Here is a 12,583-nt window from a genome sequence, read left to right as displayed (position 1 = left end):
AGCTCTTCCCGGGATGTGGGTTTTGGGTGGCCGGTGGTTGTTCTCCGGCGTCGGAAGCTCCGTCCCGCCGCTTGTTTCGGGTCTCCGGTTGGGGTTGTCTCATCGTGGTGTTGAGGCTAGTCTTTCGGAGGTGCGCTCTACGGCTCTGGGTGTTGGTTTTGGTTTGCAGATTGTTCCAGCTTTGGTTTTTAGGCCTTGTCGCTGTTTGTACTTGTCTTTGGTTTTTAGTTTTTGTTCGTACCTTGTGTTAGGTTGTATTACATTTTGGTTTGGAGTTGGGTTAGCCATCGTCCAACTTCCCACTCGGGGAACTCTATTAGACTTTTGTCTATGCAGTCTGAAGATTTATCTTCTTCCTGGTCAATGTACCACGTTTGGTTGGATCAATCCACCATCCAGTCAGTGATATTTGAAAGAGCTTAATATTTGCTCTATTCGCATTGTGCTTTATGTGCACAAAATGAGTTTTTACTTGTATTTGGCGTTGACGTTAGCGTTAACGGTTGATCTCTTCCGATCGAGGTTCTTCTTGTTCCTTGGATCAAGAAAATCTAATGATGTATCTATGGGTTTACCCATATTCTAATAGAAGGCCCCGAGCCCCTTTTCTCAAAAAAAAAAAAAAATACATCTATCGAGATTCAACTTTCAACCAAAAGGGGCAACATATAAATATATATATATATATATATATGTATATATATATATAATAATATGTTTCTGTTTTTTTTTTCTTTTCTTTTTCCAAATAGAAGCGTGGACTGGAAATACAATTTTCTAATCAATAACGAGTAAAAAGGAAAAACATTGACCACGGCAGAAAAATAATTTCTTGTATTTTGATCAAGTCGTGATTATTGATGGGTCAAATAATAAAATGCGGTGTAGTTTGTATTGATTTGAACTTTGCTACGGAACCAGCAATTCTCAATCTTCTAGATATAAGAACGAATTCTAGGGAAACATAGATCTTATATATATAAGATTATATATTTATATATATGGCTAGCCAGTCAAAGCAACTCGGTCAGTTCTCAAAGACCAATATTTGTTCTCTAGCATTTTTTTTTTTTGACGGAAGTTCTCTAGCATTTTAGAGTGGTGTGATGGCAATGACCATATAGTATGTATGAACCTGGACCTGTCGTGGTCCCTTAATCCTTGTCACGATGCTAGTTGCTCTCTCTCTCTCTCTCTCTCTCTCTCTCTCTCTCTCTCTCTCTCTCTCTCTCACTTTTTGGATAACTTATGCCACTCAAAGTCGATGGTGATGGTCGTCTTCCAATTTTATTCTCTTAGCTTTTTTCAATCTTTATGTTTTGGTTAGTACTTGTATAGTTATATTCGTTGAACTTTTGTTTTAGCTTGAATTGGAGAAAGAATAGTCATGGTCCACTATTTAGTTACGATAATCTTGTTAGATTTTTGTATATATTGACTGAAAAATTATATTTATAATTATGATTAATGGATACTTGCCGCTTACTTATTAAACAAGTGTATCATAAGGTTTTGGTAATACAAAACTACATAACACAATTTTCAAAAATAATTTAGTTCTTTTTATAAATTCGTATTTATAAACCAACGTCTACGAAGAACACATGGACATACATTTTTAGACGTTTCCAAAATCACACAACTTCAAAAGTTTGAGTTCTTACACTAACTTTCAAGCTAATTAGGAAATGACTTGAGTAAACGGTTGAAGTCGTTAAAATAATTAATCAAGAAGAATCCTCATTAATTTTTTCGAGTCGCGCACAAAAATGACTTCAAATTTTATGTAAAATATTTAATTTTAAGTCGCTCTAAAAATGTCTTCAAACAAATCCGTGTAGAGCCTCATACAGTAGGAATCGTCTTTATGATGAGATGAGAAATAGAGAATGTGGTATAGTAAAAGAAAAGCCGCCGACCAATGCTTCTAGTATAGCGAAATTCGAAAACGGCTCATAACTTTACTTTTGTGACAATATCAACTTTGCATGTGAGTGGTGAAGTGGTAGATTGGATGTCGGTTCCCATCACAAACATTGAAGATTAACATCGACACGTCTATTTTTTATTTTTAGGAGTATCGTTGTATCAATATCTAATTTAGGCCATTTTCAAGTTTGGTTTGTCCCTCACCCCTAAAGTCGAGAGTTTGGTTACGAGTTCGGTCTAAAATCTTATATTTTTTAGGCCCTATCCAATTGACATATTTAAATTGAACCCACAATATACACTTTAGAAGTTGTTTAGAATCAACAGTGAACCAAACCAGCTACACTACAAAGTACAAACAGACAGTGGATACTTATTAGTAATACACAGATGACAGATGTTTATTGAAAAATAAATAAATATAAAATAAAATAAAAATAAGAAAGGGGTTTCTGCACCTCAATGGTTGGTGACTCTCATTCCATTCCCCATGGCGACCCTCGACTTTCTTGAAATCAGCTCCTTCCGACATTTCCAGGGAAAACGCTCGCTCGCAGATATCAAATCAAGCCGAGCCATAAAGAATTTCACCCCATTTCGTCCGAAAAATCCCCGCCGCGTCACAGCTCAAGCATTCGGGAGAGAAGAAGATAGGACACCCTTTTCGAGAGCACACCGCGGTGGCCTCACAAAACGAAGACCCAGTTGAGACCCCCCCCTCCCCGCTTCCTTATCCCATCGCCACTTTCTTCATATTTTAACTGTCGTCGTCGTTTTTTTCCGATGCAGAGTCATCGCGGTCGGCGAAGGCCCGGTCGGACTCGGAGCCGGACCCGGCGGCGCTGGAGCGAGAGCTGAGCGTGGCGATCGCGGAGGAGAACTACGCGGAAGCGGCGAAGATAAGGGACGCGCTAAAAGCCCTCGGAGAGGACGATAAGGGGTTGGTCATGGCGGCGAACTCGCGGTTCTACGCGGCGTTCAGGGCGGGGGATTTGGCGGCGATGCGGGCCCAGTGGGCCCAGACGGAGGAGGCTTGCTGTGTCCACCCGGGTGCGCGCGGGGTATCGGGGCACGAGGATGTTGTGACCAGCTGGGAATACGTTTGGGCCAACTACGACTTTCCTCTGGAGATCGAGCTCAGGGACGTCAAGGCTCGGGTCAGAGGCGACTTTGCTTACGTCACCTGCGTTGAGCTTGTTAGGACTAAAGGGTCTTCCTGGGGTGGTCAGTTCGTCACCAATGTCTTCGAGAGGTTCGGAGATCGCTGGCTCATCTCTCTCCACCACGCTTCGCCCATTGACTTGTAGTTGTAGCCATTCCCACTTGGCTTGCCAAATTGTTGGTCATTAGTACCTAATTTGAAAATTTTAGATATATGTTCATTTGTTAATTACCACGGCTTCATTTCCATTAGTTCATGACGTACCAAGCAAACCCATAAGCCATTACTTGAAAACTTATCTATCTACGAATCATTGAAGAACAGACAAAATGAAAGAGAGTATGGTCTTGGAGTCCATGACATGATACTAGATCGTTTTCATAGTTTTATTACTTTACTACACAGAAAGAAAAAGATTTACATCAAAAGTTCTGTGTGCCTATACCATACCAATGATTTTCTTTTTTACTTGTTTACTACACTGAATGAACAACATTTACATCAAAAGTTCTCTGTGCATATACGCCGATGATTTTCTTTTCTTTTTTTACTTGTTTACTACACAAAATGAACAACATTTACTTCAAATGTTCTGTGTGCATACACCAATGGTTTTTTTCACTGGAAATTTTGCACCATGATCAGGACTCGTCTCGAAAGGCTTCGATTCATGGATTGATACGTGATGCTGTAACATTGACGTGTCACTCATTTCTTGTTCGTGAAATTGTCTTATCAACTTCACCTGCATAATCGTACCTCCTCGGCAAGATCTCCACCGGTGCTTTTAAACAGTTCACAGAAATTATTCTCCGTGAATGACTCGTTGATCCAAAAATTCATATCGTTGTAGCAAGGAGGGTACTGCAATAAATCAAAGAGGAATAATTTAGTATTGAAATACAGTGCTTTTAATTTAGTTTTTTTTTTTTATATATTTGTTTAGTCTGTTGTCCTTGTAATCTATGTTAGGAAAACGAAATAACCGATGCATGTATTTGTAGCTATATTAGAAGATGAAAATAATACCTCGGAGACGCCTTGAATTTGAAACCCCATTCGCCGAAGGAAAACTGTACTAAAAAAGCAGCGATTTAGATTAATTCCTACATTTTGTAGTCCACATACGAAATATAGACATATATGAACATAAAATATGAACCATCTGAATGGAGAGATTGATTAATACCCCCAAAAAAAAAAATTATTAGAACCCAAGTACCTGAGAAGTGAATCTCTCATCATTTCACCAGAATAATGTATCAGGTATATAGAAATCCTAAGCAAGGTTACTTTAGGTTACTTTCTTTGGCACTTCTTTTTTATATTTCTTGTTTTGTAACCCCACATCCCAAAACTTCCAACCACTTTTCCTGAAATGTCATACAAAATATATATAAGCACAGAAGCAAAAGATCAAAACATGTTAAAAACAGGTTCCCAAACTACCTAACGAGAATTGACATATCCGATAAAAATTTAAGAATTTGTTACTATCCAGATGAGAACATACCAATGATTTTCCTTTTTTTCTGTTCTCGTCGATAAAACTAGACCCTCCCAGCTGGGGAGAGCGGCGGGTTTGTAGCATATTTCGCAGGAAATTTCACGCCATGATCGGGACTTGTCTCGAAAGTCTTCAATTCAGAATCATCACTAGGCTCTTTTTGGCCGCTCAACACTGCCACGCAGATGAAGAAAGCTTGTAACCGAGAGACTGATGTGTCGTATTCAACAGAGAACGTTCCGTCCTTTGAAGGAATCAAGCTGAAAATCGGCACGTTCTTCTCAACTCCCTGAAATTATAGTACACAAATAAATAAATAATTCCAAATCGGGTCAGAGTCAAAAACAAGAAAAGCATGACCGTGTACCTGAACAAAGAGCTCAAAGCTATCCAAGATCCGGCCATCTTTGAACGATTTTGAAGCCTTGTTAACGCATTTACTTTGGTCGGAAAGAACTTGGAGCTTGCAACCGATATCCCAACCCCCACAATCGCACGACCCTCCGTTTCTCCATCTGGAAATCAACGGCGAAGGCTCTCCCTTGTTCGGGATCCCGTGAACGCCACCGGGGAGGATCACCGACACACAATCACCCGAGCATCGACTTCGGGAAGAAAAACACGACTCGTCTCCAGACTCATCTTTTATAGGGATCTTGACCACAGAAGCCGCGAGCTCTCTGTTCATGATGAATTTTGGAGATCCTTGATCGACCTGTTTCCTTTCGACCCCGAAAAGAACGGATTCCCGGGAGGCGTAACGGTCGGGTTCTCGCCCCGAGAACTCGGACGTGGAAACCTTCATCTGACCGACGACGTTGTAAGCGTACCCACAGTTCTTCACTTTGCTTCCGTGGCTTATCCAGCCACCACTCTTTTTCTTGATCTCGTTCACCAGATAAAACGTGTAGCTCCGGCCCGAATCGTCCTTATTGGGCGATCCCAGACTCTTCATTGTTGCAGCGAGAATGTTGCCGCTGCTGTTGACCACAAACTTGAACAATGGAATCCCGTTGTTGACTTTCACCTGAAGGAGGGCTTGGACCCGAGATTCCTGAGTCTTCTCGTTTGGGAATGAGTAAACGGGCCCGGAGCTAAAAGAGCTGTCAAAGCTCGCTTTCGGTGGAAGACGATATTCCGGTTGCCGGGTTGGGGCTTGATTTGCTTCCTTGTGCTTCAGTATCGGGTCAAGTAATCTCCGCAAAGGACTGGAACGAGCTCTGTTGTGACCTTTGGCCTTCTCGAAGCTCTGTCTATCCGCGCTCTTCGATGCATCAGCAGCGCTCACCGGACCAGACTTGGCGGTCACATGTGTAGAGCTCAGCTGTGGAACCCCGTTATCTTCCTTGAAACTCAAACTTCTTCCCATCCGACCTAAGCTGAAGCTGAATCGGCGGATCGGAGATGGGTTTCGGCTGTTGCTACCGCTCAGCTCAGCATGATCTTGACTCGGGATTTCAACTGGTTCCCTAGTACCTGAATTTTTAGCCACATGTTCAGTCTCGAAAGGAAGATCACGTTTCCTTTCGGAGCATGGCAATTTGTGATATGAAGTAGATGGGAGGTCCATTCTGTCACGAGCATGTGAAATGTCGTCAGTATCAACCGAAGCAGACGATCTGCGTGAGCGTAGAATTTCGGGAGCAGAAATATCCTCTGAGAAGCTGCACTTCCTCGATGCCACCATTTTCTTATCAACCGACAGTCTATGCCGCGATCCTTCGGACAATCCTTTCGTGGGCGATTCTTTCGGTAGCAGAAGAACGATTCTATTTCCATGCCCAGGGAAACTCGGATCGGCAACATCCGTATTTGACTGCTTAGAATCCTGAACCCTACTGTGAGATCTAACACTCGTAGCACTATACTTTGACGACGTCGTTTCCGACCCCGAAAAGATGGTCCGATCAAAATTATTCCGTTTGGTATCCACTTCTTGCCACACCTCCTCAGCAGCCCTCTTAGCCACTCCATGCGGAGAGCTTGAACTTTCCTTTGGTCTGAAAGAGGTACCAAAACTATGCGACACGCCTTTCTTCTCGGGAACGGTGCTTCTCGATGGAGGAATAACACAAGGACGAGGCGAAGGGCGTTGCTCAGAGAGACTACTACCACCACTATAACTAGTGTGAACGGAACTAGAAGACCTCGACGACCTTCTCGGAAAGGAGTTTCCGCTGCTGGTCGACGCACTTGAGCTCCCTTTTTCGAGGATGTTCTTCTGGTTGTGCTTCCACTGTTCGAGCCGCGACCAATCGAGAACTCCGACGTTCAAAACCTTGTCCTGGAAGCTTTCTGCTTTCTCGATGCCCTTGAGGTAGCCAGGCAAGCGAGTCATGTGCTTGATGAGCTCGCCGTCTTCGACGACAGCTTCGTCGCTCTTGATGCTCCGCCGATAAAGGGTCCCCAAAGGTCTCGCCGCCTCCTTTGGGAATTCGCAACGGATATTATTGCTACTCTTGTAGAGCGGATCAAAGTGATGTTTTGTGGGTCGGTTGGTCGTTGGAGGCACGAAAACCCTCTCCTGAACCGACCTCGAATTATTCGGCTGATGTGATATCCTCTTCGGCTCTAAGCTGATTCCCATTTCAGAAGCAGGTTTTACATCAAACCTCAACTAATAAGATCCAACTAAGCCAAGTCTCTCAATCAATCTACCGAAACCCTGAAGTTATTTCAAAGAATATAGCAATTCAGTTGAATCTCTACAATTCATATATCTGTACGAAATCCAATGACAGAAATATGTACATTGCGATCAAACATCCGAAAGATTCAGTTTAAGCCCTACAATACTGCTTTCTAAACACATCGCAAGAAATTATTATAATTTCCACACTAAAAGAATGAAAGCAGACCTAAAAGAAAACTAAATCGAATTAATCAAGAAAGCCAAAGGATAAAAAAAAAGGACGAAAAAATTCGTACTAGAGCGCTGAGAAATAATCAAAACCGAAATAAAGGATTAATTCCATACTTGTGACCGAGCTTGAAAACATTACGCCAAGAATCTAATTAAATTTCACCAGCTATTAATTCTTGATCTCACACTTTCAGTAAGAGCTATAACACTACACTCCTAGGAATTTCATTAATAGCTAATCAACGAACCACAGATCTAGCAGAACCTATAAACATTATCCAAACAATCAATAGTGAGAGATGAACACACAGACACACATTTCCCGCGTAAAAAGAGTACCTAAGCCAAAAAAATCCCCGCCATTTTCCTTCACAACACTACCGCTCATTTTCTTGTCTTCCTCATTATTATCGGCAACACAAAGAAGTTAATCAAAGTAAGCAAAACGAATTGAGAGAGAATTGTGTCAAGAACCAAAGGAAATACCTCGAATGTACCGCCATTACCTATCGAGTGATAGATCCGAAGCGTAACGCCTCGCGATACAGCCAAGAATCATTAAGAGAGAGAGAGAGAGAGAGAGAGAGAGAGAGAGAGCAACGTAGTTTAAAAGCAAAGAATGGAACTAATTTTTTTTTAAGGAACACGTAATATTAACCACGGTTTGAAGATCTGAGAGAAAATCAGGAGCCAAAGAAAAAGGGGAACTGATTATATGGAGCAGAACCAGATCTTCGCATATAATAAAGTTTTTTTGTTAGGTGAACGGGCATGATTTAAGATGAGTTTCAAATGGACGGCTTCGATTGAGTATTAGATTATGTCTTTGAGGCGGTAGAAAAAAAGTGGTCCACTTAGGATAATTCCGAGCCAAAAAAAACGTCTAATAAGCTGATTTGTGTTTGTCCAAGAGATGATAGCTGTGAAGTTTATTTATTTTTAATTATTTTTCTGGAGCAGTTAGAAAGCTTGAAAGAAACTTAGCAAATCTTCTCTCGGCTCAAGCGCGAGTTATCTTACTACTTCGAAGTTCGAAGTTGAACCGGAAATCAGTGACAACATAGAGAGAGACGAACTCTTGTCTGTAAGTGAAAGAGTGTGAAAGTTCGAGTGACGTGGCGTCGCTTTCGGTCTCGCCTTTCGATCGGATCGCATATATTTTGATCAGACGGCCGGTGAAACCACGTGGTAATGACGTGGCATTATGGTCCCCCACAAGACAAGAGTCCTTTTTTCTTCTCCATCACGAATCCCGGAGAGCCGGATAGCACTCTGGGTCCCGCAAGCCGCTTCTGATGACGTCAGCAGTATCATGATTGGGCCTTCGGTGGATGGGCCCAAGGCTACGGTTTCTGGGGCCCACTAGGTTGGGGTGGAGTGGCGGTGACGAGACTTGAGAGTGCTATTAGCTTTTGTTTTTTTGGATTTTTGCGGCCAATGTTTCGTTTCTTTTTGTTTTATCCAATTTTTTAAGAGTAATTTTAGAAGATAGGAATCAAAATTGGAAAAATATAATTTATTTTTTTTAAAACTCAACGAGACCTCACTAAAATTCTTTGTCCCCGAAAACGATATCACGGAGAGAAAAGAGCACTCCCTACCACTCATTCAAATTCAAAATCAACCGTAATATTCACCCGCAAAGAGGCGAAAAATCCCTCAAAATACAAAAACTTGAAAAATCACTTTGATTTTCCCATCGACACAACTCGTGGGCTAAACCATTCGACAACCTAGGAGTCCAAACAAAAGAACAAAACTCAAAAACATCCTGAGCATCTTGAATTTTCTTTAAGAAAAGCAAAAGTAACCAATTTGGACTAAGGAAATTCTGACTAAGAGCCTCAGTGATACTCTGATTATTCCCTTCAAAGAGAACTCTAGGAATGCCCAAGTCCTTAGCCAATAGAACCGCTTAAAGAATCGCCAAAAGTTCCGCTTCCAGAGCCGATCCCGCCACCACTTTCGAGCACCACAACCACTGTACGAAGTCATTTTCATCTCCGATGGACCAGAGACGAAGGCTGAGTAAAAGACCCCATCTGCAGAGCCTCCCACAATATTTTTTTTCGGTTAGGAGCATTTTGGTCTAACAAATTATATTTTAAATTTTAACTTTTTTATAATCAAAATCTAATTTAGTGTGTTATTCATCACATTTTCTAAAAAAAAAAATTAATAATAATAATAATCGTTTAGAACATGTCACCTAATTAAAAAAATATTATATTTAAATTTTCATTAAAAAAAATAAAGTAAATGGTCTTATTTTGTGGTTTGTTTTTAATTTTTTTTATAAAAGCCTGTAACGTGGACTTGTTGTTTGTCTCGTTGTGAGCTTTATTTTTTATTTTTATTTTTACATTTTAAGATTGTTTGATATCATTTTCCTCGTGAGACGTGTAAATTATTTTAAGGGATGCTCATTATTATAGCATAAATGTAGGAACAGCCTATGTCGGAAAAACGTGAATTTGTGACCCAATTGTCTTCGGCTACATTATAATATATTTTGGTTTTTCAATGATTTAATAGCCAGGAAAATAGAGTGCCAATCTTGTTAATCTTAAAATAACGTCTTAACTTCTTCGATCCTGAAATTCAAAGATTCGATTGAAATTTATGTCCAAAGCAATTTAATGGCATGCTACTTTTAATACAAACAAGATGAGCCCGTATTGATTTCTATCAATTTATAGTAACATTTATCTTAAGCCTTGATTATCGCACTTAATAGTATTTTAGATATATTATTCCCAATAAAATAACAACAAAAATTGCTTGTAAATTGTTTTTACAACTATGACAAAAATAAGAAAAAATGACATGAACTAGCTAATTCAAACTATGACTTTTGCAAAATAGTCATAGTTTCATTAGGTTAGGCAAAATAGCCACCACTCTCTCCAGACCCTCGATCGACTCTCGCCGGAACGAAACCGATCAGTCTCTCATCTGTCGTCTCGCCGCCGGGGATTCTGTCGACCGGGAGGACCAACTCGACTTCCATGCGCAGCACTGCGGGGCCCGGCCACGGGCGGTGGTCGGCCATGTGGCGGGCGGCGGCGACTACCTCGCCGGCGAGGGAGGGCAGGAGCTCCGGCGCCGGGAAAATTCCGGCGACGAACCTTTCCAGCGAGGAAGCCCTCCTCGTCGCCGTAGCGTGACGGAGAGTCCCGAATCTCCGTCGATCTCCTCGCCTTCGCCGCCGTGACGGAGAGTACGACGGGAGGTAAGATCTGCGCGATTGCGGTGACTGGAAGGAGGTCTGAGAAGAAGGAGATCGGAGAAGGTCGATGATTAAATTTTAAGACTGAATAAAATCCCTGGATTAAATTTAATCCATAAATCCTGTCTGGATTAAATTTAATCCTGCCTGAATTAATCGCAGCTTGGCTATTTTGCTTATATTTGATAAACGTTGGCTATTTTGTCAATCATTAAGTTCTATTTGGCCATTTAGCCGCTTGATCCCAAAAATAAATCTTTGGCGTTAAGTAAACATTTCAAAGTTAGTCGCGCACAATTTTACAAAAAAAAATACACTTTCGCACAAAGTTTCACTCAAATATTTTACATATGACAAATATTAATCATGCGAGAATTATATTAATGTTAGTATTTGAAGTGTTGTCGCCGCAATATAGAATTCAGTTGCGAATGCGGTTGTTTGTACGCAACAAAGTGAAGACAAATATTGATGTCTCAAAAACTCTTGATTTTAGTGTCATTTTCTTCATTCAATTAAGTCGTTTAATACACCTATTTCTACACTACACATGTTTATTCTCTCATGGTTAAAACGTGATTAAGTTGTAATCTTAAAAAAGGTCTGTTATCTCATGCTACTATGTATTTGCAATAATTAATACTGTAAAATAAAAATATTGCTAAATGACTGAAGCTAAACATATATCATAGTATCCAACTCAATGTTTATCTTTCAAATATTTTCAACCATCATTTATTAAGCACTTGACATAATCACGAAGCTTAACTATTATACAAGTATTTGTCGCGATTAGTCAATCATCTATCTTCTTTTAATTAGTTGAACAATTAATTTAATTAACTTTCGTTTAGTATGTTATTTTCTTAATAAAATGAACTGAGTTATTTTATGAAAAATTGGGTTATTGAGCTATTAGTCTAATTATCCTTATACTCCTGTGCTAAATGTATTTTACTTTTTTATATTATTTTTGCTTTCGTTTGAGTACACATTATTACATAGAGCAATAACAATGGAGAAGCTAATGGTATCATTTAGGGTACTTTAATTATTGTTCCTTTACCGCATCTCCTTTTCTTTGTTTTATTTTTCTCAACTAAGCTTGTTGTATTCCAATAGAAGCATATTGTGTTTCGTAGCATGCATAAAATGAATATTATCTGGACTTAAAAAAAAATCATCATTAAAAAAAAACTTTATCAGAAAACATAATATATTAGGAGAATAAAAAGAAGATATCGAATAAAGCTTTCTGCCAGCTCATGCAAGGAACCTTTTTTCACTTTTTTTTTTTTAGACGAAACGTCTTTAATTTGGATCACATAATATATTTCTTTATGCGCAAAACAGGGATATTTTTTTCTTTGGAATCATCTAGGTTTGTATAACGAAGTTTCTTCATTTGGGATTATTCATAAACTACTACTTGCACACTAGTTTAGTACATATTAATTTAATACCAAAATCCAATATATCTAATTTAATTCAAAACTCTGGCCATATTTTTTGTACAATTATGTTTTTACCGTTTATCATTTTTCTTTATTTTTTCTGTTATTTCTCTTCAAAAAACTAACCCACGTTATCCGAAACTCTAAGATTACCTAACCCTATGCGACGAAAAGAAAGCTCACCAAGAAGATTTTTTTTTTTTTTTTAAATCTGAAAAAACTGGAAAAAAACAAACATCTACGAATTTGTTTAAAGATTAATTGACATTTTTACATTTTATTGACATTGATGTCAATAAAAAGACAACGATGTCAATAAATCTTCAACGATTTTACAGATTTTTCTTGAAAATTTATTGACATTTTTTTCTTTTATTGACATCGATGTCAATAAATCTTTAACGGATTTTTTCAAAATTGTTTGAAGACTTATTGACAT

General features: G+C 39.5%; 2 protein-coding genes across 7 annotated transcripts; one reads left to right on the top strand and one right to left on the bottom strand.

Moving 5' to 3' along the window:
- Nucleotides 1–2,343: 2,343 nt before the first annotated feature.
- On the top strand, nucleotides 2,344–3,319 carry LOC149399540 (Nuclear transport factor 2 (NTF2) family protein). The gene is made up of 2 exons (XM_089611463.1): nucleotides 2,344–2,633; nucleotides 2,719–3,319. Exons 1-2 carry the CDS (start codon nucleotides 2,420–2,422, stop codon nucleotides 3,234–3,236), a joined length of 732 nt encoding a protein of 243 aa, XP_089467589.1. The 5' UTR covers nucleotides 2,344–2,419; the 3' UTR covers nucleotides 3,237–3,319.
- Nucleotides 3,320–3,453: 134 nt separating this feature from the next.
- On the bottom strand, nucleotides 3,454–8,488 carry LOC149399539 (uncharacterized). Of its 6 annotated transcripts, none has more exons than XR_016296460.1 (6): nucleotides 7,948–8,488; nucleotides 4,966–7,263; nucleotides 4,605–4,887; nucleotides 4,314–4,464; nucleotides 4,121–4,169; nucleotides 3,454–3,955 (listed from the first exon to the last, which is right to left on the bottom strand). XR_016296460.1 is itself a non-coding variant. In XM_089611462.1 (3 exons), the coding sequence occupies exons 2-3, from the start codon at nucleotides 7,183–7,185 to the stop codon at nucleotides 4,642–4,644; spliced, it is 2,466 nt and encodes an 821-aa protein (XP_089467588.1). In that variant the 5' UTR covers nucleotides 7,186–7,263; nucleotides 7,948–8,488; the 3' UTR covers nucleotides 4,604–4,641. The 6 variants fall into 6 exon arrangements, 1 of the variants encoding a protein (XP_089467588.1); XR_016296458.1 differs by having other exon boundaries at nucleotides 4,121–4,164; XR_016296459.1 differs by lacking the exon at nucleotides 7,948–8,488 and adding an exon at nucleotides 7,801–7,927 and having other exon boundaries at nucleotides 4,121–4,164.
- Between the last annotated feature and the right edge of the window lie 4,095 nt (nucleotides 8,489–12,583).

This window comes from Urtica dioica, chromosome 4 (genome assembly GCF_054948205.1).
Source record: "Urtica dioica subsp. dioica isolate 48M chromosome 4, U.dioica_male_clone48M_v1_H2, whole genome shotgun sequence".
In the NCBI taxonomy this organism is placed as follows: Eukaryota; Viridiplantae; Streptophyta; class Magnoliopsida; order Rosales; family Urticaceae; genus Urtica; species Urtica dioica.
The sequence above is the reverse complement of the archived record's forward strand: the minus strand, read 5'-3'. Positions and strand labels throughout refer to the sequence as shown.